At 39.4% G+C, this 27,357-nt stretch overlaps 2 protein-coding genes across 2 annotated transcripts in view; one reads left to right on the top strand and one right to left on the bottom strand.

Moving 5' to 3' along the window:
- The window catches only part of NSUN3 (NOP2/Sun RNA methyltransferase 3), a 104,316-nt gene that overhangs the window by 5,125 nt on the left and 71,834 nt on the right, over nt 1-27,357 (top strand). The window lies entirely within an intron of this gene.
- The window catches only part of PROS1 (protein S), a 35,249-nt gene that overhangs the window by 4,972 nt on the left and 2,920 nt on the right, over nt 1-27,357 (bottom strand). The window contains exons 2-12 of the mRNA XM_069869196.1: nt 25,117-25,274; nt 24,034-24,058; nt 23,626-23,712; nt 19,714-19,836; nt 19,439-19,561; nt 17,443-17,568; nt 6,706-6,827; nt 4,816-4,934; nt 3,048-3,237; nt 1,874-2,041; nt 983-1,151 (exon numbers count right to left, since the gene is read on the bottom strand). Of these exons, the coding sequence (XP_069725297.1) occupies nt 983-1,151; nt 1,874-2,041; nt 3,048-3,237; nt 4,816-4,934; nt 6,706-6,827; nt 17,443-17,568; nt 19,439-19,561; nt 19,714-19,836; nt 23,626-23,712; nt 24,034-24,058; nt 25,117-25,274 (1,410 nt within the window). The remainder of the gene's footprint in view (nt 1-982; nt 1,152-1,873; nt 2,042-3,047; nt 3,238-4,815; nt 4,935-6,705; nt 6,828-17,442; nt 17,569-19,438; nt 19,562-19,713; nt 19,837-23,625; nt 23,713-24,033; nt 24,059-25,116; nt 25,275-27,357) is intronic.

The following is a 27,357-nucleotide window of genomic DNA, read 5'->3' on the forward strand; positions in this document are numbered from 1 at the left end:
AAAACATGAGGTGAGGTCATATTCCTACACAAAGACAAATGGGCAGGGAGACAGTGGGCTCTAATAGCTTACAGATGGGCAGCATTAGATGTGAACAGCCTCTCAGATTTGGGGGGCTGAGAACGGAAAGGAGAAGAGGTGAAGTCAAGGCAGCAGCCCCAAAAAACAAAGGACAGGAGGAGTCATGGCAGCATGATATCAGTGAATGAATGAGAGGAAAGTTGAGTAGCATAGAAAACTGATATGAGTTGGTTGAAAGCACAGAATACAAAAAGATGGAGAACTATTTTGAAATGGTAAAGGGAATATAAATAAAAGGTCTGGGAAAGAATATCAAGTCCTGGGATGAAAAGCACCGGGGATTAGAGAAGGGCTGAAGAGTAGCATAGCTTTTGGGATGGAGAAGAGTATAATTACAACAGGATCTGAGACAATTCTCAAGAGATGTCTCATTTTGGGCACTCAGGTGTGCACAATGAGATCCTGGATTGGAAATTTTTCAACTAGGGCAGGACATTAGGCAAGGAAGTTGTGGGTTCAGAAAGGAACAAGAGATGCCCCTAAAAACTCTAGATAGGCTGTTTGTTTAGAAGCAGAACTGCATACACAAAACTATCAGCAATCCTTCTTTCCATCCTCAATCTTCTTTTTCTGTCAGTCATATAATAGCTTTTTCCCTGAATAAGCAGGGGACAGAATCTATGGAAAGTGAATGTGTTCAACAGTGTCCATCCTTTGTAAATAAAGAATATGCTTCCTAACCTAAAGCACTTCAGAAGTTAAATGGATGATGCCAATAGGATGAGAATTCTCATTCACGAAAATTTCTAACAGAAGTCAGGGGAATCATTGCTGGATGCAGTGGTGTGCTGATGAGTATTTCTTGTTTGTTTTTGTTTTTTTTCCCCCCTTTTTTAGCAATTCATCAGTTCCATTGCCACTACAGCAAATAAAATACAGAAATAGACAGAAAAATACTTACTATAGTTTATCTGAAACTTAGCCATTCCAGTGCCAGGATAGAAGGATCCTCTCTCCACTGCTACTAAACAGTGCTTGCTTTGTTTTTCTTGAATAACTTCTTTTACACCTGAATGTCCCTGATTCATCAGGTTCCAGGCACGAATGCACCCATCTAGTCGAGGGTTAATCTGTAGAACAATTACAACACTAGGTGTCTGCATTTAATTTTGTCTTAAAAATGTTAATAAGATAGCAATACTTGATAAATCAACTTAGCTCTCTTTATTCACATTTGAAAAAATAATGGATTTTTTTTTTCTAAAAAAAAGGTGCAATCTCTTCTGTACAGTGAAGTTTTGACTCTCTGTTTAGACTGCCAATTAGTCTGAGGTCTCTTGGACTGAGAAGCAGGCAAACACAACAATTTGACTATGCCCATCCCCAGCATAAGATAGAGCTGTTAAGGATGGACGACCAAAAGAATTATGGGCTTTGTCTAGCCTGAGCTACCATAAAACCTCCTGAAAATGAAAGCTCATTGTGCTGCCTGCATAGTGAATTCCATACCTGTTCAGAGTTTAGCAAAAACCAGCATCAGAAACATGAATCACTTTGAAATGCTCTCACAGCAGAAGTGGTGGCAATTTAGGGAATCTTAAAGCTATATTAAGGAAACAGGCTACAGAATTCTGAAAGATTAGACTCTAAGTGCTGCATTTTTAAAACTCAAACATAACTTAAGACAGATTGCAAAGCTTCATCCATGTTTATTTTCAAAACAGTGGTTTAATAAGCTGACTTTCATTATCTAAATGGATTCCATGCCACCCTTCCTTCCTCAGTGACAATAAACAATACAAACAAAAAGCTGAACAGTATTAATCAATATTACTCTTACTATCATAGTTACCTGTTTAACAAGAGTGTTGCCAACTTTGCGCGGTAATCCTGCAATGTATACCTTAGTTTCCAAGAAACCCTGTGATTGTTTAAAGAGAGTTCCTGGGCTGTTAATACTCATCACAGCTTCTTTAGCTATTTTTACACTGATGCTGTGTTCTAGTTCTTCGACAGATACCTAGAATTAAATATAAATATTTATACGTATACACACATAAACATGTAGAATATATTAAATACTAGTTACACATACCTATATGAATCATTACTAATCGTAGAATCATAGAATCACCAGGTTGGAAGAGACCCACCAGATAATCTAACTTGTGAAATAGTTTTAATGCAGTCAGCATTTACAGCATGTTTAAACTGGAATCATGACAACTGTCCATACCCATGGGCACCCATGCGAAGATAATCTTCCCTTCCATCCCATCCTGCCTCTGGGAAAACTCATGTAGCTGATGAGTTTGCCTTGTGCACTACAGAAGCTGCAAAAAGCTGAATTCTATAGTGACTCTATATCCAATCCACAGTTGGCATACAGTTCTACGCGTCATTGCAACCTGCTACAAAGGATTGAATCTTCAAATAGGAGGGAGACAAAACAGGTTCAACACTTGCTTCTGCTGTTATCGGGCAACAAAGTAGATTTTTAATCTCAAGGAATTTGTACTGAAATGAAACAGGAAGTCTATGCAGAATCCTAGCTTCCTTCACCCCCTTTAAAAAAAACAAACAAAACCTAACTGATGTTAACGATTTGGTGTGGTTTATAGACACTGTGAGCTAAGCCTTTCATCTTAGGTATGCAAGCTTGAACAACAAGATTGACTTCTGGTCTAGTAAATATAAAACTGGCTCTCTAATCAAAGTATCTAATAACTACACAGTTGACCATCCAATCACACGTTTTAATATTCTGCTGCTACCTTTTATATGACTACAAAGAATAATCCCTATATTGCCGGTTAGTGGTACTTACCTCATTCTTGATTGTAAACAGGTGTCACAATTTCCCAGATGCAAGGCATTCTTCTGCACTTCTTGATGCCCTTAATCCCAGATTTAAAAATCAACGATTTTACGCCCTTTCAAATGGTTTCTCTGTATATTACTTATCAAGACAGACTGCTCCCATAGTGGGTTAAAGGAAGGAAAGTGGAGAGGAAAACCCAACTTACTATATGCCACAGTCCGTCATTAATGGCTTTGCCTCCACTGGTGACCTTTGTTCCAAATTCATTCTTGAACTGAATTTCAATCTTCCCATCCCGAAGTGCAAGCAAGATCCATGATGCATTGTCAAGGGATTCTGCATATAATATAACTCCCTCTGCATCGTATGTCCGGAAATCAAATTCTGCTGTAAATCTGAGTTGTGAAGAAGGAATCTTAATAAGAAGACAGGAAATATGAAATATTGTATGGCCTAGGATAAAGCATTAATAGGGTAAAAAGAGTTTATAAATTTGCTGAAGATAACAAAAGAAACAAGGGAGCTGTAATTAAGAACTCGGGTCACTTCCACTCTGTTTTGTTCTTTGTCCACTAGATGTCATTGTCTGTCATGCAGATCCACAGAAAAATCATTCTGTATTTACACAGAGACTATTAAGATAGCTTCAAACATTTATCATCTTAGAAAGGTCTTCCAGGAGAGCATTAATGCTTGGTCAATTTTGAATAGTGGCAGAAGAAAAAGTTCTCAATATTTATGTCCTTCTTTAAGGTTCTGAGGCTCTGAGGATCAGCAGCTCAAGAGCTGCTGCTGCTGTTACCCTCAAATTGTTTGGTCAGTAAGTCAAGGAACATTGCAATTTCAGCTGCCACAGTGAAGAAATCCAACAGTAATAAAGGGGTCACTACCATTAGCTACTGTTCTGATAGCTGTAAAGAAAACCATACAGATGACCCTCCAGACAAGGTACTGTGCTTTATCAGTGTCCTTGGAACACCCTGTAAAAGGAAGCACAAAAGAGGCTCGGAGAGAGCATTGGCCTGGTTTTGTTTCTCAGCAGTACATGTGTAGCAGTCACAGCTTCTACCCAAAGCAGAAGTGAAGCAGCAGGAATATCCAAACAAAAGCCATTCCTACATATATATATATATATATGTATACACACACACACATATATATACACACATACATACAACTGGAAGCTGCACGGTAATTATTTTCCTATAACATCTGAATTTTATGTTGAGAATTCTAAATGCCTTCCTGTATCTGTATCACCTCTGCCCGCTTTCCCCATCCCCTGCTCTTTCTTGCAGGGGAAGAATAGGCTTCTGTCATGAGGAAGCATCTATCTTTTTGCTCTCCTGACCACAAACCAAGGGGTCCTACTGCCTATTAAATTTAATACCCTCAACCTTTTTTTTTTTTCCCCATTCAAGTCTGGATCTCTTTAAACTCTTTTTCCCAGCTCATACCCTTCTACCTACAACAGCACTGGTAACCAGGACTGTAATGGCTGGAAGACTGTAACTCTGTTATTCATAGATATGATCACATCCAAATGCCAGTGGTGCGTATCTTGAACTAGCCGTGCACTGTTTTTTGGCTGGGACATTGCTGCTACTGCCTCCTACTGGTTTGCAAGGTATCTAGAAGAAACTTGCTGACCTTTTAGCTTTGCCTTGTTATTTGCTGTCTGTACCGATGAGGTGGCTCAAGGACAGACACAGTATAACAAACAAGAGATGTTGTAAACTGACTTCAGACACATTACTTTTGCCTGTCCACTTTCAAATTACTCCAGCTTCCTCTAAGTACTAGTATATGTAGGAACTCGAGTAAATTCATTCTTCATATGAAGGTATCTTAACCAGTGGGGATGCAGTGATATAACTTAGGCATACAATGCACTCTTTCTAAACTCTCAGAAAATTAATGGTAACAGATGTCCATCATTTCAATGCATACTTTTATCAACAGGAAATTCTTACCTTGTGACATTTGGCAACTTAAACTTTAAGTATAGAACAGGAATTCCTATAAATTGCTCTGCCAGGTAAAGCAGTTCGTAATTCTTTTCAAGGTTCAGTGGAGTACATGCAGTAACAGACTGAAAATGGTAGAGAATAAAGCTGTTAATGCATTGTGATAGTTCATGAAGCAAGTCCTATTGTTGGCTGTTAGCCTGCCTTTTCTTCTGAATTAATATTTCTGAAAACTGTTACTGGGGACATGCAACTCTTGAGACTACATCCTCAGGAACACTATAAAAGAAGTTCTAAGTATTTGTATCAACTGAAAGTCCTACAATGGTATGTAAAACTGGGATTAATCCTAACGCTCTAACCAAAGTCTATGTGAGTCATCACAGTAAACCAAGTGCAGTTGCAGTCAGAAGTGCAGACACTGATTCTTTCAGCTATTAATCATCCTGAAGATTTAAACAAAGATGTTTATATTCAGGAATAATGTCTACTTTATGTGCAGTGCAGGTTTAAACTAGTAAAACATTCAGTAATCAAATGTCAGGTATCCACTCTAAGGCACTATTGACTTCTTTGTCTTCTGAAACTCTGATGTTATAATTAAAGTAATATCTATAATTTTGTTTTAAAAGTAAAGCACTCGGATTTCCTTTAGATACAGAGAAGTAGGTTCTGCATGTGGAGGGAGGCAGGAAAACACTTCCAGAATGTGGTTTAGAGCACCTGTCTCTTTGACTAGTAGGAACCTAAAAGTCTCTTTGATCTAAAGTTATCCCTCAAACCACTCCCCGAATATCTTCTGTGTCATGCCAATATAGTAGCTCCATGGACAAAGAACAAACAAGAATAGGTATGAAGGGCTTTTCTCAAGACAGGCTGTACTTCAGTAGAAGTTAACAATGCAGCACCTAAACTCTGACTTCTATATTAACACTGTAGCAGTTTCATTGAATGTACCGGTGTTCATCCAGAAATTTATGGCTACTTCATTTTATGTCTGCTAGTCACTAGTATGCATATATTTTTCACCTGATTAAATTACTTTTTTTTATTTAAAAGGCCTGAAACTAACTTCTGAACAATGGTATTGAAAATAACATGTGATGATGCTAGAAGATGCTCTTCCTATGTCACAGATAAGCAAAATGAAATACAACTGCGAGCATTGTTCAGATATTAAATTTCAGAAAATACAAACAAAATCTAATACATACATGCTAGAACTTGCATCAGACCTTGTTCACATAGCTTAAGCACAATTTTTTATACTGTGTTAGAGGTGTTGGCAGTTATCTGAGTTCATCTCATGTAACAAGCCTCAGCCTGCCTGAACCTTTCAGCGTATACAGAGAACAACTCACAAGAAAATCCTTGAACTGGCATTCTCCAGAGTTGCAAACTTTCTGCTGCTAAAAAGTGTAAATATTCAGACTGAGCAAGAACATCTGATTTTGGCTGCAAGATGTTGTTCAATTGGCAAGTATCACTAAATGCTTTTTCTTAAGCTATGGTAGGTGAGAACTGTGGAAAACAATTGAGTTTTTTTAACTGAAACAGGCAAAGCATAGAGTAATTCTAAAAGAGTGAAAATTCTTGCACTGGGGAGACCTAGGAACATAAAGAAAAATGGAGTATTCTGGCTCTGAGTATGCTGAACAGGAATTATTTGTTTGACAGGAGAAGCAGGGAATAAAGATTCCTGTAAATGAGCATGCATTAACTGAATGACATCTAAATCCCTACCTCGTCTCCTTTGTGGGCCAAACCACAGCTCAGAGTGCCTAGAACTTTCTCAGCAATTTTAGAATCCGTTCTCAAATAGCTTCCTATTTTCCTTAATCTAACTTATCCAATTATGTGACTTTCCATATGGAATTTTAAATAGTGCAGTTTTACCTCACAATTTTTCATGTCCTTAGAGAGCTTGAACCCTTTCTTGCCATCACAATAGCAGCTATAACTTCCTGGAGAATTTACACAGAGTTGAGCACAAACGTTTTCAGCACATTCATCAATATCTAGGAGAAATGGAAGCATACAGAAAGATTTATTCAGATTATTCATGGCACAGACCGAAAACTAACACAATAAATTAATGGAATAATGGACAAGATGGGTTGTCTGGCATAACATGAATTCAACAGGTGACTGCTGCTAAGCTAAACTACTGCTAATGGATATCTCCTATGTAAAATTTACAATCTAAAATTACCTACTGTGTGTATAAGACCTAGAAATATGATAGAGGTCTTGTGTGCAGAGTTGGGGAAAATTTGTTCGGATGAGGTGAAGTAGTAAGAATATGAGCTGTAAGATGACTGGATTTGTGAAAGAGACCTCAATAAATCACTACCATTTATGGCAGAAATGGCATTTTTGGTCAGATCTCTTCCTCTCCATACAGATCTCATGACAAGTTAGAGTATTAAGAGTATATATGTGGAGAAAGGACGTGCTTCATTCACATAAAACCATAATAATCTCAGGACAAAACGCCTTTTAAAATAACATACAATAATCTCATCTATAACTAAGTTTATGACAGCATCTGCTTCTGGAGACCAATCTAACTTCAGCTGTGAATAAGCTAAACCAACTAAAGGAACTTCATTTTCTATTTAGTAGGCTGTACACAATAATTTAGAAATTAAAGGCTCTGCAAAAGGTCAATGTTACTGTTATTCTTCTAATATAGAAACAAAGATAATTTCTCCTGGACAAGAGACTAGCAGGGTGATTTTGGCCCTCACATTAAAAAACTGCAATACTTGTTTTGAAACAAACTGCCATTCTACTGAGAATAAACAACATTGTACTAATGTGCACATTTAAAAAAAAAATCTGTTTCATACTATACTAGGCTCTTTTAAGATTAAACTTTTTTTCTGTTGCCTGGGAGAGAGAGAAACAAACAAACACACATAAAAAGATAAAAACAAACTAACAAACAAACAAAAAAGAAAAAAAGAAAGAAAACCAGAATAAGTGACCTTATTGTAGAAACTGTTACCTTGTAGTAAGCATGTATAATTTCCTTCCAAAACAGGAAAATACATTTAGAAGTTTGTAGATGCTATTCTGATTTCTACCTTTGCTGCAATTAACAACAGGCAAGTTGCTTTACTGTGAAGTGCTAGAGGTTTCTATGTTATTTAAATTGCCAACAATTCATGAATAAGTTGAGGATACTGGTCTCATGTTTGGCTGAGGATTTCCCTATTACTGAACTGTCGTCTTCTCCTCACCTTTGCTGTAAGTCATCAGTGCAAGGGGTCTGCACTCAGACTGAGACTCCCTCATACGTGCTCTTATCAGGAGAAAAACCAGTACCATTCTGTACTGTAGCTAATACAGACAGAACTAAAGCTCTGTTCAAGATTCAACCACATACAGTTTTTTTTCCTGCTGACATGGCAACTCTCTGTGTAAGCTATAGGATCAAATACAGTCTCCTGCTTGGGTTTGCATAATTTCTACCTCCTTCTGCTCATCTCCCATTCTATTCTCTGACCTTCAGAAGCCTGATGGCTCTTAATATAGGTTGGTCTATTTGATACTAACTTTCACATTCACTCTTTGCATGAACTACTGAGGACTCTTCCGAGTCACTTCTATTAGTTCCAGAATGATCGCTTACCTTTGCTTTGTCAAGCTGAGAAACATCTCCTGCTGTGTAGCAGGCTGATGGAATATAACAGCGAGGGTTTTGTCCTCCTCTTTTTGAAAGAGTTTCAATGACATTTTGAGCTAACTCAGCAAGTTTAAGAATGATTGCACTGCATGCTAGAAGCCTATCAAGTGTCTTGGGCATTCTACTGAAAGACATAGGATGCAATACAGAAATGTATAGGATAGTCAAGCTGCAAAAAATTCAGCATGGCATTAGCAACTCTACAGCCAGCTCTACTATCTCTTTGCTTCCAATTCACTAAAAGAGCTCTCTCTCCTGCAAGGTACTTTTATATAAAGTGGTACTTTTATAAAAAGTCAGCTCAACACAACTGCTCTGTATATGGTTCCAGTGCCTGCCCCAGAGATGGTTCTCTAAGGACACACTGGCTCATAAAGACATGTGGAAGACCTTAAGCCTTTGACCAGCAGTGCTGCCAGCATGTTTTCCTGTTCTGGGGAAAGGTTTGATACGTATTGGAAGACAGTTCCTAAAATATAACTGGAGAGTGGATGACTGGTTTTGGATTGTTCAAGTTTGTAACTGGTATTAGGTGCAGAGCTGCAGAAAAGGTTACATAGGAAATTCTTCTTTTCCCTACTCCTTCAAGTGCCTTGTACATCCAAAATGCCACTAAAGTAAGTAAAAGGAATCATTAATCTGTAAATCATAGAATCATAGAATGGTCTGTGCTTAAAGGGACCTTAAAGATCACTTAGTTCCAACCCACCCATCACGGGCAGGGACACGCTCCACTACAGCAGGTTACTCATAGCCTCATCCAACCTGGTCCTGAACACCTCCTAGGATGGGGCATCTATAACTTCTGGACACTCCGTTCCAGTGCCTCACTGCAGGCATAAAGATTCCAGTATTGCATTGGTGTACCCGCAATATTAGCGGCAAGCACAGAACAAACAGCCGATGTTCTTATGCTTGCTAGTTTAAGACCTTGGAATCTTTATTAAGACCTGTGAGTTAATAACAAAAGAATGCACTACACGGAAAACATGAAGATAAGGGGCACATCTGTGGAAAACAGGGGGTTGCACTCTATTGCTGTACTGCGGGATTCTCGCAGGTGGAAATTCACTGGGATAGCTGTTACTGGATACAGAAACACTATATAAGGTTTGCATCCTCTCAGTAAAATTGATCTCGCTTGTTGCCTCATCGACGGGGTCCGTGCCTTAATCACTACACCTCACCATGCTCATATTAAAATATTTCACCTGACCTAAATGTCCCCTCTTTCAGCTTAAAACCATTCCCCCACATCCTATCCCTGCACTCCCTGATAAAGAGCCACTCCCCAGCTTTCTTGTAGGCTTTCATTAAGTAGTGGAAGGCTGCTATAAGGTCTCCCCAGAGCCTTCTCTAGGCTGAACAATCCCAGCCTATCCTAACATAGGAGGTGCTCCAGCCCTCTGATCATCTTTGTGGCCCTCCTCTGAACTCAGTCTAACATATCCATGTCCTTGTGCTGAGGACTCCAGAACTGGACACAGTACTCCAGGTGAGGTCTCAGGAGAGCCAAGCAGAGGGGCAGAATTGCCTCCCTCAGCCTGCTGGTTACAATGCTTCTGATGCAGCCCAGGATACGGGCTGATTTCTGGGCTGCAAGCACACGTTGCTAGCTCACGTTGAGCTTCCCATCCACTGTTACCCTCCAAGCCCTTCTTTTCAGGGCTAATCTCAATCCATTCTCCACCTCACCTGCAACTGTGCTTGGGATTGCCCTGACTGAGGTGTGTAATACTGGATGTTTCTTCAAAAAGTTGATCTGACATTTTGAAAATGTTTTCTGTGTTGCATCCTCATAACTTGAATTTAAATAATTGAATTTAAATAATTTTAATAATGAGCACATAAATCAAATTGTGACTGTGTCTGAATTTACAGTCTCTTCAGAGATGAATGTTTGCTTGTGCTAAAGACTTTGATCAGATTTGAGAAAGCAGTCCTATTAAATAGTGGTACAGACACAAATGCAGACTCTTGCAACTATAAGCTACCAACTCTGTACTCATGGTTTAATTCCCACTTCATTAATTTGGCCTCTGTCACCTGTAGTACTTACCGCTTAGGGGAGTAACATACACAGGTAGGTTGCAACATCTAAATGTATATTTTTTTAGTCTTATTCAAACTTCTTTCCATATGCTTCAGAGATAATGCTCATACATTCATCACGTGGAAGGATTTTGTCAGTTGTTAAGAAATATTTTGCTGACGCATATGTGTAACTGATTGACCCCTTCATTTCCTCAGGCTACAACAGATTACCTCTTATTCTCTTGTCTGGCATGTGTACTCATTTTCATTTAGAAATCATTAAACTGTTTATAGTCTTGATGGGGGTTGCCTAACCCAGTAAACTGCAAGCTCAGGTTGGTGAAAGGGATTCTGCTGCAGAAGCTGGTGACTGGCACTTTGATGTCTATTTAATATTTGACTACAAGATAGAGTAGAGACTCCAAGAAGCACCTCTCTTTCCATGCCCTTCCCAGAAGAGCATAACTTTGTAGACACTTTAGGAGGCATTATTCTTTGTGAAAGATCCTGTACCCCTTCTAGTATTTGAACACTTAGCAGTACAAAAGTAAAACTACATGCACTGGTTAACCAGTAGTACTAGAGTAATTCAGAGTCTTGTATTCTCTGAAAACAGCAGTTAATTTTGAGCGTATTCCTCAGGCCTATGGTCTGCAGACAAACAGAGATTATATAAACAACCCCGGCTGAGAGAGCTGGGGTTGTTTAGCCTGGAGAAGAGGAGGCTGAGGGGAGACATCATTGCTCTCTACAACTACCTGAAAGGAGGTTGTGGAGAGGAGGGTGCTGGCCTCTTCTCCAGAGTGACAGGGGACAGGACAAGAGGGAATGGCCTCAAGCTCCGCCAGGGGAGGATTAGGCTGGACATTAGGAAAAAATTCTTCACAGAAAGGGTCATTGGGCACTGGAACAGGCTGCCCAGGGAGGTGGTTGAGTCACCTTCCCTGGAGGTGTTTAAGGCACGGGTGGACGAGGTGCTGAGGGGCATGGTTTAGTGTTTGATAGGAATGGTTGGACTCGATGATCCGGTGGGTCTCTTCCAACCTGGTTATTCTATGATTCTATGATTCTATGTAAGCTCACACTACACTTTGACAGATTAATTTCTATCATTAAATCAATTACTCGGAGACGTGTACCACTGTTGTGGAGATATAAATTTCTATTACCTAAGATGAATCTAATGCTTAAGGATAAGGTCTCCCTCTAGAGTGTACAACAGCAGCAGAGGGACAGGCAAGCTTCTTGGATAGGTATGAAGTGTCCTTCCTCAGCAGATGTTCTGGAATCCCTGATCAGTCCAAATGGCAGGATTGCCTTATAGAATCATAGAATCATAGAATAACCAGGTTGGAAGAGACCCACCGGATCATCGAGTCCAACCATTCCTATCAAACACTAAACCATGCCCCTTAGCACCTCGTCCACCCGTGCCTTAAACACCTCCAGGGAAGGGGACTCAACCACCTCCCTGGGCAGCCTGTTCCAGTGCCCAATGACCCTTTCTGTGAAAATTTTTTTCCTAATATCCAGCCTAAACCTCCCCTGGCGGAGCTTGAGGCCATTCCCTCTTGTCCTGTCCTGTCACTCTGGAGAAGAGGCCAGCACCCTCCTCTCCACAACCTCCTTTCAGGTAGTTATAGAGAGCAATGAGGTCTCCCCTCAGCCTCCTCTTCTCCAGGCTAAACAACCCCAGCTCTCTCAGCTGCTCCTCATAAGGCCTGTTCTCCAGCCCCTTCACCAGCTTCATTGCTCTTCTCTGGACACACTCCAGAGCCTCAACATCCTTCTTGTGTTGAGGGGCCCAGAAATGAACACAGGATTCGAGGAGCGGTCTCACCAGTGCCGAGTACAGAGGCAGAATAACCCCCCTGGACCTGCTGGTCACACCGTTTCTGATACAAGCCAAGATGCCATTGGCCTTCTTGGCCACCTGGGCACACTGCTGGCTCATGTTCAGTCACTGTCAACCAACACCCTCAGGTCCCTCTCCTCCAGGCAGCTTTCTAGACAGACTTCTCCTAGTCTGTAGCACTGCACAGGGTTTTTTTGCCCCAAGTGCACGACCCGGCATTTGTTAAACCTCATGCCATTGGACTCTGCCCTGCGGTCCAGCCTGTTCAGATCCCTTTGCAGAGCCTCCCTACCCTCCAGCAGATCAACACTTCCACCCAGCTTAGTGTCATCCGCAAACTTGCTAGGGGTGCACTCGATGCCTTCATCCAGGTCATTGATAAAGACATTGAACAGGGCCTCACCCGGCACTAAGCCCTGGGGAACCCCACTTGTCACTGGCCTCCAGCTGGATTTCACACCATTTCCCACCACTCTCTGGGCCCAGCCAGCCAACCAGTTTTCCACCCAGGAGAGCATGCACCTGTCCAGGCCAGAGGCTGACAGTTTCCGAAGCAGAATGCTCTGAGAAACTGTGTCAAAGGCTTTACTGAAGTCCAGGCAGACCACATCCACAGCCTTTCCCTCGTCCAGAAGCCGAGTCACTTTGTCATAGAAGGCGATCAGGTTAGTTTGGCAAGACCTGCCTTTTGTGAACCCATGTTGACTGGGCCTGATCACCCAGTTCTCTTGCATGTGCTTCATGATAGTACTAAAGAAAACCTGTTCCATGACACTCCCTGGCACTGAGGTCAGACTGACAGGCCTGTAGTTCCCTGGATCCTCCCTGCGACCCTTCTTGTAAATGGGCGCAGCATCAGCCAGCCACCAGTCCAGTGGGACTTCCTCAGTCTTCCAGGACTGTTGGAAGATGATGGAAAGGGGTTTGGCCAGCACATCCGCCAGCTCCTTCAATACCCTTAGATGAATCCCATCCGGCCCCATAGACTTGTGGGTGTCTAGTTGGGCTAGCAAGGCTCTGACCACCTCCTCTTGGATCATGGGAGCCTCATTCTGCTCCTCTAGTTCCTGAGTTTGTACATAGATGGAACAACTTTCTTTACAATTAAAGACTGAGGCAAAGAGGGCATTAAGTACTTCAGCCTTTTCCTCATTCCCTGTCACTGTTGTTCCTTCTGCGTCCAATAGGGACTGTATGGTCTCCCTAGTCCTCCTTTTATTATTTAGATATTTATAGAAAGATTTTTTGTTATCTTTCACAGACTTTGCCAATCTGATTTCTAGTTGAGCCTTAGCACTTCTGATTTTTTCTCTACACAATCTCACTTCCCTCCTGTAGTCCACCCAAGCGGCCTGGCCCCTCTTCCAGAGCCCATAAACATTTCTCTTCTTCTTGATATCACTCAAGATCTCTCTGGTCGACCAAGCTGTTTTTTTCCCCTGCCGGCTTTTTTTCCGGAACATGGGGATGGCTTTCTCCTGAGCTGCTAGGATTTCCTTTTTGAAGAGCTCCCAGCCCTTATGGGCTCCCTTGCCCTTAAGTACTGTCTCCCATGAGACTTTGCCAATCAGCCTTCTGGAGAGTTCAAAGTCTGCCCTCTGGAAATTTAGTGCTACTGTCCTGCTAACCACCCTCTTCACTTCACCTAGAACGGAAAATCCTATCATCTCATGATCATTTTGTCCTAGGTGTCCTCCTACTGCCACATCCCCCACAAGGCCTTCTCTGTTCACAAACAGCAGGTCCAGGAGGGCACCTTCCCTTGTTGGTTCATTCACCAGTTGTGCAAGGAAGTTGTCTTCCACGCACTCCAGGAACCTCCTAGACTGCTTCCTTTCTGCTCTATTGTACTCCCAGCAGATATCAGGAAGATTGAAGTCTCCCACAAGAACGAGAGGCATTGATCTAGAGATTAACCCCAGCTGTTTATAGAAGAGCTCATCACATGCTTCTCCTTGGCTGGGTGGTCTGTAACTCCCATCACAAAATCTACCTTCTTATGGGCTCCTCTGATTTTAACCCACAGGCACTCAATCTCCTCATCGCCACAATCCATCTCAATGGTGTCCAAGTCCTCCCTTACAAAGAGGGCTACTCCGCCTCCTCTCCTACCCTTCCTATCCCGCCTGAAGAGTTTGTACCCCACCATAGCTGCACTCCTGTTATATGAGTCATCCCACCACGTTTCTGTGATGGCAACAACATCATAGGCTCCTTGCCCTACGACAGCTTCCAGCTCTTCCTTCTTACTCCCCATGATGCGTGCATTGGTGTAAATGCACTTCAGCTGAGCTGCCAAGCCTTCAGTCCTCTTAGAGGGAACAGAGTTTGTTCCCAATTGCCTGGTAACTGGAGTAGCTAGTGCCAGAGTGCCTGTATCTCCCTTACCACCCCCAGGTGTGTTCACCCCCACTTCCTGTGGTGTGGTGGTCCTCACCAGCACACCCTCTCCGAATCACCAGTGCCCCATGTCCAGCTAAGTGGAGCTAAGTGTCCAGCTACAGAGACGCTGACACGCACAACCTGGAGGGGACCAGTTTTTTTTGAGGTTTAGTTTAATCATTTATGCTATGATTATCCTGCTTTCTTTATTTCCAAGTTGTAGTCAGCGTCTTTGCATGTTTGTTTGTGCTATTTCAAAGGCTTCCCAAGGATCTGTCCAACTGTCAGTCCCACATCATAAAACAGTCAGCAGAAGATACTCATGGGTTTGTGTGAATCTTGAGCCACATCCAGGGTTCATACAGCTGTTTTCAGTGGAAGGCTAAAACAGCTTGCTTTGGATAAGCTGTGAAGACATGATAAAATCAGCCACAAGGGAGCTGCATACCACATCCTACAAGGGAGCTATCTACTTAATGCTAGGGAAATACGGTGATTTCCCCAGAGCACGGATGTGGGTGGACAGGGATTTATGTTTAAACAATTCATATGGAAAGAAGAAACCTTGATTTTATGTCTCAAATGTTCAGACTATTTGCTAGAGAGGGACTAATACCTGAAATACAGACATATTCTGTGCTGTTTCATCAACAGATTCTTCTTTAAGAGAAGTTCCTCCTTCAGGGAAGGAAGAAGAACATCGGGAAAGGTATGCCAAAACTTAGGTCATTCTTTAAAATATGGGTTCAGCTTGGTTTGTCTCTTTCACCCTGACTGCAAGACCAACCTCTCTAGCATAAGAAGCATACTTACTCATTCACACCACCTTTTTTTGGCAAAGTGTTTGAAATTGCAACAGTGGTTAGAAGATAATCAAATTCTGTATTTAAAATTATATGTCTTCTAGGAAATGAAAAGTGGACTGTACAGATATCTCCAGTGATAGTGTCTTCCAAAAGTGGATGAAAAGCTATCGGAAACATTGTCTTAGGAATGAGTGAGGAAAAAATTCTGAACCCTTTTCTATTGCACTCTAGTTGTATCATAGAGATAGCTGTGCATAAATGTATTTAAATCTCATTCTTCTAATAAGCATAATTGAATTTGACCATCTACCTACAATATGATAATGTAAATCTAATGTCATTTAGTATTTCTGTAAGGCTACATTCCTATCAGTCTGCACAATCCTGTCCTTAGACAGGATTTGGTGACTCATTAAGCATGGTTACAACAAGGTCTGAAAGCTTAGCAGTATAATCCTCCTTCTAGGAGGTAAGAGTTCATTTGTCTTAATGTCCTCATCTTGCAACCTTCTGGAATACATGTTTTGGAAGAAAAATACTTAAATTCAATTTGGTGCAATCCATGCATCTGCAGAATGTACTAAGAGGAGTGAGAATTACATTAATTACTGTGAAGTTTTGGCAATTTCAGTGCACACAGTTTGCACCAATGCTGTTATTTTCTAGCAAACTAGACATTTTGAGGAGGGAATGCACATCTGAATGTTATTCTAAATGGAATTCCCTGACCTCAGTGAAAAGTTCTTTCTGATATCTGAGATCTAAGCACATATAAAGGATGGTGACTGAGCACCTGACCATAAGGGCTAAATAAGCACCTAAACAGCCTATCAGATAGATAAAGACAACCTTTGAAAGTTTTTGAGACAACTTGATTAAGCACAGTTTTAATTTTTGACAACTGTCTCTTTATTCCAACTGTCTTGCCCAGTTTGGAATTGTTAAATGTACTTTCAGTTGGTTTTGCCATAACTTGTCTTGAATTAGGCATATATATATTAAACTGATGAACATCAAATATTCTGTCCTTATAACTGTAATGATGCTTAAAAACAAGGTACGAGACACTCCCTCCAGTTATGAACAGACCCTTGGAACATTGCTCCAAGTTACCCGAAAGAAGTGTGCTAGCCGGTTAGAGAGCTTGGACGGCAAGTCCTTTCTACAGTGCGACAGGACAGCTGCCATGAACTCTCATGAGAAAGTTATCTGGCACACAGCAGGACATGAGAGTATACTGTAAAACCCTCCAATGGCACATAGGAAATCATAGAATCACAGAACTCCTAGGTTGGAAAAGACCTTTGAGATCATCAAGTCCAACGGTACCTGTCCACTAATAAATCACATCCCTAAGCACTTCACCTACCTGTCTTTTAAATACCTCCAGGGATGGTGACACAATCGCCTCCCAGGGCAACCTATTCAAGTGCTTGATAACCCTTTCAGTGAAGAGGTTTTTCCTAATGTCCAATCTGAACCCTCCCTATGCACACCTTGAGCCGATTCTCTCTCATCCCATCACTTAGGCAAAAAGACCAACCTCTCTACAACCTCTTTTCATGAAGCTCTAGAAAGTGATAAGGTCTCCCCTCAGCCTCCTCTTCTCTGGGCTAAACAACTGCAGTTCCATCAGCCACAACACAGACATAGAGCCATTGCAACTCTATACCCTACGTGTAATATAGCCTCATTGAAAGTCCTAAAAAGCCAACAGTTGAGTTACATCCTACTAAATAATGTGAAGATTAATAAACAGACCACTAGGTGATATCCTGGATCAGATCCTGGAGTGATGATAAAGAGGGAAAATAAGGGAAGATAAAAGAAAAGACAAAGTGGGGACACAATGGGTAAAGACCTACCTTCACAGCTCTTGGAAGTTGAATTATATGTGTAGCCTTCCGCACATTCACACTCATATCTCCCCAGGGTGTTCTTACAGGTGGCTGTGCCACAGATGTTTGGATGTAACACACATTCATTTATATCTAGAAATACAAAAACTATATTAAAAACAAATCACTCATTTTTTCCTAACCCAGTCCAAAGCTGTGTAATCTGAGTGAGAAGGGCAAACTGGCTTTTTCTTGCTACATTTATCATGCTCTCATATCAGACTACAGCTATAGCCATAAGGATTTCTGGAGGTTTCTGAAAGGAAATTCTGCATGCACTCCATGAAAAACAAGTTCTCTGCCTGCCTACCTTTCTCATTCTTTCATGTGTTCTGTGAAAAATAGGGAATGGGATATGTGGCTAGGAATGAAAAGAGAGAAACAGTCTGCAGATTTCCTATAAGCTACACCAGACTGCATAATAAAATCCTGTCTTAGAAAAAGACATCCAGAAAGACACAGGATCATCCTGTTGGAGTTTCTTACGTGCTGCAATCAATTCATGTCACAATTGTCTTCTAATTGGCTATGGTGATAGGTGTTCAAGTCCCTCACTGTTTCTCCATCCCTCAACCCATTTTAGCATCTTCTGTGTTGCTAATAATTTTTCAATGCAATTTTCAAAATGCAGATGTGACAACTGGATGCAGCATATAGTATCTTATCTTATTAAATGTGTTGTAGACAGAAATATGTCAGAACCCTGACAATACTTCCATTTCCATTTGTATGTGCAGGTATGATTCTAGTTTTCTCTGTGGTTTTGTAGTAGCTGTGGAAAAGGTTCTGCACAGGGAGAACAGATTCTGCCACCAGCTTGATATGACTCCCAAAACATTTTTTAATCAAATCCATACCGAACTCAGCCTACTTTTCCACAGTTACTGTGTGTACTCCAAACTCTTAGGTGTATAATTTTGTAGTTGGATGTAACGAAACACTTAAATCTGATTTACCAAATGATCGAAGTTGTGTTCCAGGTGCTAAGGTATACAAGTGTGTTTTTATCGTTGATTATTTTTTTAACCAACTTTTCCAGTATCCTTCCATGGATTACAGAAACTCTAACCAATTTGTCTGCTTGACCTTTTCGACAAAATAGCAATCTTCTGTTCTCCTGGAATTTCTTTGGAAATTATTAATAAAAATACATATATATAGACTAAGGGAAGTGACAGCAGGAGACAGCCCTCAAATCTAGTCTCTCAAATTATTTGACATTATCCAAAACTGTTGGCACTGTTCAACAATGAAATATGGTATTAAAATGGAATGAGGTTATAATTTTTTTCTAACTATGCAGTAAGAATTGCTAATTGTGTCAATAAGTATTCTTTATCTGGAATGGAATGAAGCACGTAGGTCATGGACAACAATAACAGATGCAAGCGTGTACAGAAAAAAAATTATGTTGAGTGAATAAAAGACAAATCCTTCTCTCCATTAAGAGCATTTTCAGATGCATTAATAGTTTCTTCTCCAATGAACTTCAAACTCCGAAAAGAGCACATCTTTAATTAGAAGTGACACAGCCTAAATCAGTGTTTACCAGACAGGATTTCTGTGTTAACAATGTTAGCTGGTTGCATTACTCTAGATTCTTGTTTCAGCATGGCTTAAAGGATGTGAAATTGCTTAGTGACCAAAAGAAGTTTTACAGAGCTCTATTAAAGAAGCAGAATTTAATCTATAGCTTTTCTCTTCTTTTTTTTCTGCTGTTTTTTTTTTTTCAATTGGTTTCAACATATCTCAGTTCCTTGATCTGGTTCACTACACAGTTGCCCAGTAATGTAAAGATGCAGGTGGAAGAAATAGCCAAGCTGAAGTAGGACTGCATCTTTCAGAGGAAATACAAGCTCCTGCTGACGTATTTATGGAACTACTGGACTAAATTCTTTCCCCTCTTTAGTCCACAGGCAATGTATGTCAAATAATGATTTTCTCCTTAAGTCTCACTTCCTACCTCCACAATCTCGTTTATTTGAATCCATGAAGTAGCCATCTTCACATAAACAACGGTAGCTTCCAGGAAAATTAGAACAGCGTTGGCTACAACCTCCATTTAAGTCTTCACATTCATTTATATCTAGAAGGAAAACAAAATAAAAATCTCTGCTCAGGAGAAGGCATTAATTGACCAACTGCATAGGTACCCTACAAGATCTGATACTATTCAGTAATAGTAGAATTATAATTGTGTCCTGAGAACTAACATCATAATGAGATTAGAGACTATACCTTCTTCACATTTCTCTCCTTGCCATCCTGATTTACAGATGCATGTATATTGGGCTTGTCCATCTATGCAATCCTTATATCCATCTTTATGGCACGGCAGAGGGCTACATTGGTTTGAAATTTCTGTGGGATGGAAACATTGGAAATATTTGTTACTTGGGGTTATCTTTCCTCAAGGAGCTGTTTAGTTTTTCTTCTTCTCTTCCCACAGGTTCCTTTCACGAAATAGGAAAGGGCTTTGTTGCATAACATTAAGTACTCTACAACCATCTTGCTGCTAATTCTGTTATCAAGAATATCTAAGTGACCGGAAAAAAATCAAAGCGACTCAGTACTTTTTCTTGGTCAGAAAGAAAACAATTAGAAAACTACCCACTAAACCATGTTACCCCCTGTAAGATGTAACCAAACATCAACTTGATGCTACCTTCATTACACATTAAGGATGTATTTTACTTTTTAAAGAACAACGCTCTTCATCTTCAAACTACCACAAATTTCACTAGAAATGCTAAAGTTTCAAGAATATGGAGAATTCAAGACTACAGAGATGGTTTCTCTGTTTAAAGAGAGTCACATTTACAGAGAAACTAATGCCTCAGATTGCCTTGGCTGCCCAGGTCCTGTAGGCAGATTGGATACATTGGTGTCTAATACTGTTACAGACATTAAACTCAATGACAAAAAAATCTGGATCGTAAAGATCAACTGAAGACTCCTTATATAGTTGGCAAGACCTCAGAAAGCAAGGCTCAAAATATACGGACTGGAGCAGAAAACAGAATTCACTGTCTTTTTTGCTCTAACTAAAATACATACAGTTCTTATAACTTTTCCCACCATTTTCATAATTTTACATCAGCATACCACATAAAGCATCATTCTATTTGTGTCTTCTGAATATGCCGTTATAGCTTTACATATATTTTTCTGCACATCTCCAAACACTACAAATACATTGTTTCTACTTTAAAAATATGTTCTTGTAAAGCTCTGGAATGTCATTCTGAGGCACGCTTTTTTAAAAAAATAGTATCCTAAATGAACAGAAAGTAGAATGAAAAGAAGAAAGGATTTTGTAATGCTCAGGTTCAAATAGGTGACATGAAAGGCAATGCTCCTGAATACTGAAACTTGCTACAATTCTGTACCTAAGACGTCATTGGACTAAGTGTTTCTTACCTCACTCAAAAGAACTGAGCCCCTTTAAAGTTTAGCTTTCTGGAACTAAGAAAGCTTAACAAAATCTGTGTTTTTATAGTTGTCAGTTAATTCTACTTCTAATTAAATTCCGCTGCAAGTAAATCAAAAAGCTCAGAAGCCAGCCAAGCTCAAAAACTATCAAACACCTCTAGAATAGGTGCTGCATGGCACGTTATATCACAAATCAAAGGATTTCTGTTGCACATGAAAACTTGACAGAAGAAATTGTGCAGAAGAAATAAAAGGAGTGAGGGTTGTGTATAGATCCTTCATAGCAATTTCTAAATGCAAGTTATAGAATTCCCTAGTGTTTTTTTTCTTTTCTTATTATTTACTACTTTTGTAGGTCCAGGAGCAAGTATTGTATAAGCTTGGTATAAGCAATGTATTTCATAAGTGATACATGTGGAGTTACCCTCAGTGAGTGCACCTGGGGAATGAAATTGGCTGTAAATGTTTCTGAGCAAAAAGCAGTGATAGCTTGTAAGAGTCTGAACTGAGAGAAGATGGACTGGGTTGGCAGTGTGAAATACAAATATATGGAATGAGTTTAATTAAGGATACAAAGAATTACAGCAAAAATGAGAAAAACAATAAATGAAAAAGACAAAGATGGATAGCACTAGATGGACACAGAGGTTATGTCCACAGATGAATAATTAAGATGCCACTGAAGGAACCATAATGTACCATCCACTTGTTCTGAAAGCAGGCCTGATGTTGTCATTTCCCCAATTCAGGGTGCCTTCTGACCTACTACCCAGCAATGCCTTTTGATAAACATTTGTGACAACAACTAAATATTGGAAGATATACTCAGCCTGCAATAGAAAGGGTAAGTGGTAATAAATGTCTTGTGGTTCCTGTATCCTCTGCTATTCAGAGGCTCTGGTATCCACGAGATGTGTCATGGTGAGCTGGGTGGATGTAAAAGCAGTGACTTTTAGGTGCTTACTTTCAAAAGCAATTAAATATGCAGATTTATGGAATGCAGATGTTTAGAGACTTAAAAGATCCATCTTAAATACCTGCTTGGATTAGAAAAGTATGAAAAGGGGTCTTCTAGTCCTGTGAAAATTTTCCTTCCTAGATGGAGATTAAAAAGTCAATATATTCACAATTTTTGTAACTGTTTATCCACAAAAGTGGGTTCTTAAATGTGTGTTCATTTATGTTCTGAAATAAGTCATTTGGACAAACACGAAACAATTCTTTTTCAATTCTGTTTGCATTCTTATTCCTTATTCTTTTCTAGCACGAGATTCACATTCGTTACTCTATTATTATAAACTAATTCTTATAAGTATTTAATTATTTCTCATTAGGAAAATGTGATTTTACATTTTGATAATATGAAAACAACTTGGATCGATAAGTTCAGAAAGACAAAACTTTTAAAACAGAAAAAAATCTATTGATATCAGTGTCAAAAAATCTTTGTCTCTATGAAAACACTTTTTTTAAAGAAAAAATTATATAGTTTCAATACAAATTTTAAATTCTACTTTCTCCCTCTTTCTGGCTCCTCCTTCAGTGGATAAACTTCACTGAAGTTTAAAGTCTTAGAAACACTTGAAAATTTTATGCATAATCTCTTTACTTCTCCTTTATGCTGGTGACTGACCCAATAGTAACAGTTTATTTAACTTGATTTTATAATGTGAATCCAAATGGAGAAGCACAATGACTATAAGTAAACTAGTTGTTCTCATCAGTTAATACAGAAACACTGCACATTCACACAAGTCTGCTAAATTCTTTTCTCCCAGAACCTCTAATGAGAGTGAGAAAGAGTGATATGGGAGTACATTTTATTTTGAGACAGCAGTCATGTTGGCCAAGTGATCTGGAAAATATATTCATCCATGATCATGTGCAATGTAATTATTAAGGATTTTTTTGCCTTCCATTGCTTCAATGACAGAGTGACAGATGGTTAAGGACAAGTATCCCTATTCAAACTAATTGAAAACTTCTTTGATGCAGCCAGGCTGTTAAGGTTTAAGAGGTTCAGAGAGATGGTTCAACCATGACAAGCAGGGAATGTGGTACAGATTGCTTCCTGTGAGTTCACTAGAAAAAAACCACAATTCACACTGGACTTTAGAATGTGTAGACATTAAAATACATAAGCAACATCACAAGTTTCACGCTTTGTGACACTCTTGTGTCTGGAGTCAATGACTATGTCTTCCAGCTAATATTTGAATTTTTCAGCTGGTAATGTTACCCACTTCATGAAGGGCTATAGCGTAACTATTGGCCAGGGAGTGGCACAAGGGAGAACTAACTGGATGTTCTCTTCCCTTAACTGACAGAAGAGGACGCAGATGCAGAGTCAGGGTAGAGTACGGAGGATATACTAGGAAACATTGGTTAGGACACAATTCTATGTTTACAGAAGCCTTCCATTTTGCAGTTAATTATGTTTCTTTTCCAGTATGTTTTACAAAGTTAAAAACAGACACTTAGACCACTCGCTGTGAAAATGAACGCTCCATCTCACCATATTATTTTTTTCACATGCACAGAATCACTAGGTTGGAAAAGACCCACAGGTTCATCCAGTTCTGTTCCATACTACTGAGTTTGCCTGAGTTAAATGGACATTTGTCTCTTCTTCTGCCTATGTAAACTGCTTTCTAGCCATGTACTCATGTGTACTTAGACCTGAGTGCATTAGGTAAAGTTTCTAATAGCAGCACTTACCATTGACACAAGCCCTCAGGCCAGCTGGAGAATCTGGAGTACTTGCAGTAATCCTGAAAACCCCTGCTCGATGGGAGGCAAGGCAGCCTGCAAATGCAAACCCACACAATCTGCTTATGATACAAACGTGCATTTAGACTGAAATTACAACAGCTTATGCATGGCATCTTCAAAGAGTCTGTTCTCACAGCTTGAATCAGAAAACTTGTCTGGGCATATTAAAGACAGCTGATCACAGACCAGCCTTTTGCTAGGATCTAAGCACACAGAACTACCTAAGAGCTACTATGCATTATAATCAGCACCAAAATCATTCAAGCGCTATGGGCAGAATAGCTAAACTAGTATTATCCAAATAAGAAGACTGGTGAATGACATACTAGGGTTGTTCAGCATTTTTGTACTTACTTAAATATTTGGGATAAAAATACTCCTGCAGAAAGAAAAGAAAAATGAAGAGTAAGAAAAATTCAAGGTAGAGAGAATTATAGCAAAATATATCACTGAATATGTGCTAAAATATATTGGTATTATGACTACAACGGAAGCAAAAATGAAAAAGTCACTTTGACTCAAAGAATATAGACAAAATTTTCTACATCACTATTGTTTCGGCTGAGACAGCAGGTTATTTACTAAACACAAGATTCAGTGGAGAGATTAGAATACTGCACTGAACTGGACACTTTCGAAGTGAAGGCAATGAAAATTAATAGGGTGTCAAAATAACTTTGAAAGTTGTCTCTTAAAATGGGAAGATCTTGCTTAATGTTGTTATTGGATGAAGAGCAGCCTCCTTTATTTCTCTTTTTCATCCTAAAATAAACAATAAAGGCTAGAATAGGTTGAACATCTCACATGCAATTCATTCTAAATAAAATGAAAAGTGTTACTAAAACAGAAATTGTTAAAACCAACTGATTGATTATAGGAACTATTTAACAATCAGTAGATCCAAACACATGCAATGTTATCAAAGATAGAACATGGAACTAATGTAGTGTGCAAAATAAGAAATCTCTTTAAGCACATATATTTTGTAATAAAACCTATACAGTACAAAGCTGAATAAAATATACCTAATACTAAATAATGTGCAGCAGGAATGAACTGAGGAATAGAGTTCTACCTTCTAGCAAAAAAAGCTCACAGTAATATGTACAATCCCTTCATTAAAAGCGCTGCACTTCCATGCATCCTCTGTGTAAAATTTTAATTGAAGCCGGGTTTCCCCACACAGAATGTCTGCAGACAACTGTGGTCTAAAACTAGTGATCCATACTAGAAATTAAAATAATATCTACTCAACTATTCTCTTTGCTTATACAGTCTTCATTAATTATGCAGGTTCTGCACACAAAAGAATTTCAAACCGCTTCTTGGTCTGCATGGTAGGGTTCTTCTAGCTTTGCAGTGGGAATTCTGTGAACTTCTAGCTTACTCTTGGGAAAGAACTACTAGCTATCTCACAGATATTCATCAGATACTTACGGTTTCAGGATTATTTTCAAAGATTTCCCTGGCTTCTTCCTTATTGCATAATTCTTCAATGCACTCTCTTTCTAGATTTCCCTTCTTACTTTCTTCCATAAAAGAATTTGCTCGACGTTTCCTCACCAGGAACTGAGAGGCATATTGCTGGGATAAAACTTTGTAGAAACAAAGGAGCTCTGTTGTTATTTACTTATTTTTAACAGCTAAAAAAAACCACTGAAAGCACTGAACAAATATGAGAATCTAACACAAAAATTGGAATTAAATGCTTAGTCAGGAGCTGCTGTTTGCTATCATTCTGGAAAATGTGAGAAAAAAATCCCAGGACTCTGTTTTCTGTATGTGAGGTAGCTGCTTCTGCTTCAAAAAATCCTGAGTCACCAAAAAATAGTTTGTGCAACGCTATGCCTGACGCATAATTTAAATGTCATATTTGGGACAATATTACTTCTTTTTAGCTATGGGTATTACAAATAAGAAATGACCAACAAGTGGAAAAAAACTGTGAAGCCTTTTATATTACCCGTTTCGATAATCCATGAGTAAATATTCTGATCCTATTTAACTCCCATGAGTCAAAAAATGTGTCTCATAAAATGAGGCTACCTGTTGTATGTAATTAATATAAATGCCATTTTATTTTTCAGAACTGTAAAGAACAAGACAAAGTAAAAGGTGAGAATAATATCCTGAGAAATATCAAGGCAGACAACCTACAAACACATTTATGTTTTACCAAGATAAAATACAGTCCTAGATAATTTTTATAGTTCAGATCCATCATGTTATGTGTCATTACCTATCTTTTATGCATCTTGTTATTGTCATTTTATTGACGTTTACACAAATGGTGAAGAAATAAGTGAGTCGAGAAATTATATTAAAGATTTAAGATGTCTGTTTGCTTCCACGTGCTTTGCAGAGCACCACACCACAGGAACAGCAACTAAATTAGACTGTCTTGTTTCATTTTTGGACATATCTGGCAATTAAGAGCAAAATGGATGAGCATAATTGGATAAAGTCTATCTCACAGGGTTAAAGAGCATGGCTGTCATGTTAACTAGAGAACACGACACTGCCACACTTGCCCTTCTTTTATCAGCCTTTACACAGCTTAAGCTCTCAGACTAGCAGAACTGTGTGAGGGTCATGACACCAGCAGTACAAACCAGATATGGTATGCATACATATACTTACAAGTATGTAATGGCTCAAACCAAGAGAGTCTTTAAGAGACATGCCAGTCACCAAGTGTCAGAGAAGAGCCTCCCTGTGTCTTTGCACTAACACAAAAGAAACACCTTTGAGTGCTTATATGAAAGAGCATCTGCTAATGAGGCCCAGAGTCTGAAGCTCTAATAACTTTCAGGCAACAGATCTATCTAAAACCATACCACCTTAAACATACTACTTAAAGGTAATCAAGTGATGTGGGAAAACTGAAGCACTTTGAAGAGCTGCAACATTGGATAATGCCCTGAAGAAACTTTCCTGTTACAGCATCCTAAATGCATCTGATGTGAGATAAGCCTGAAACTCCAAACCAATCTCTTTTCTTTCATTCTGGTAAGGGAAGATAGATAAAATTTCCTGAACCCAAGGTGGGTATACTAACACAGCTCTGAAGTTCTCAAGCACACCTTTATCTTGGAGAGTAAGCAGCAAGTTGCTTAGAAATGCAAGGAAGTCTGCTTGTGTCTTTCCCTGCTATTAAGTATATAAGCAAGCAACAATTTGGTATTCATTTTTTCTTATTTACATGTTGATCTCCATGGTGGTCTTACTGGAGAATGAAAGAACTCTGTAATGTGAAGACTGATCCTCAAGAAAACTCCTCAGAGAAAAAACCAAAACATATTCTGGGCCCTCACAGAAATTCTTGGCATGAAAGAAACTATTCAAGCCTGTTTTCCTCCTCTACTTTTCCACTTTCATAAATGTTAAGTACCTCTCAAGGGCTGCTAACAATGTATTTCAAGAGCTGGTTTTGGATTGTCTGGTTGTTACCTATGAGGAGCAACAAACTGGAAACTGCTGCAAGTGTGGATCCCGTAGATCTTTTCCCTCAAACCATGAGTCCACCACTCCTGGGAGACTAGCAAAAAGTACAGCAAAATCACAGGACCTGAAGGGCCTCATGAGAGCTCTCCTGAGCCTTAACTGCACTGAAAAACATTTTGATCATTTATTTTTCACCAACTGTTGAAAGCAGTGTCCTTTTAATTATTTTGGGTA

The sequence above is a fragment of the Phaenicophaeus curvirostris genome, chromosome 1, assembly GCF_032191515.1.
Source record: "Phaenicophaeus curvirostris isolate KB17595 chromosome 1, BPBGC_Pcur_1.0, whole genome shotgun sequence".
NCBI classification, from domain to species: Eukaryota; Metazoa; Chordata; class Aves; order Cuculiformes; family Cuculidae; genus Phaenicophaeus; species Phaenicophaeus curvirostris.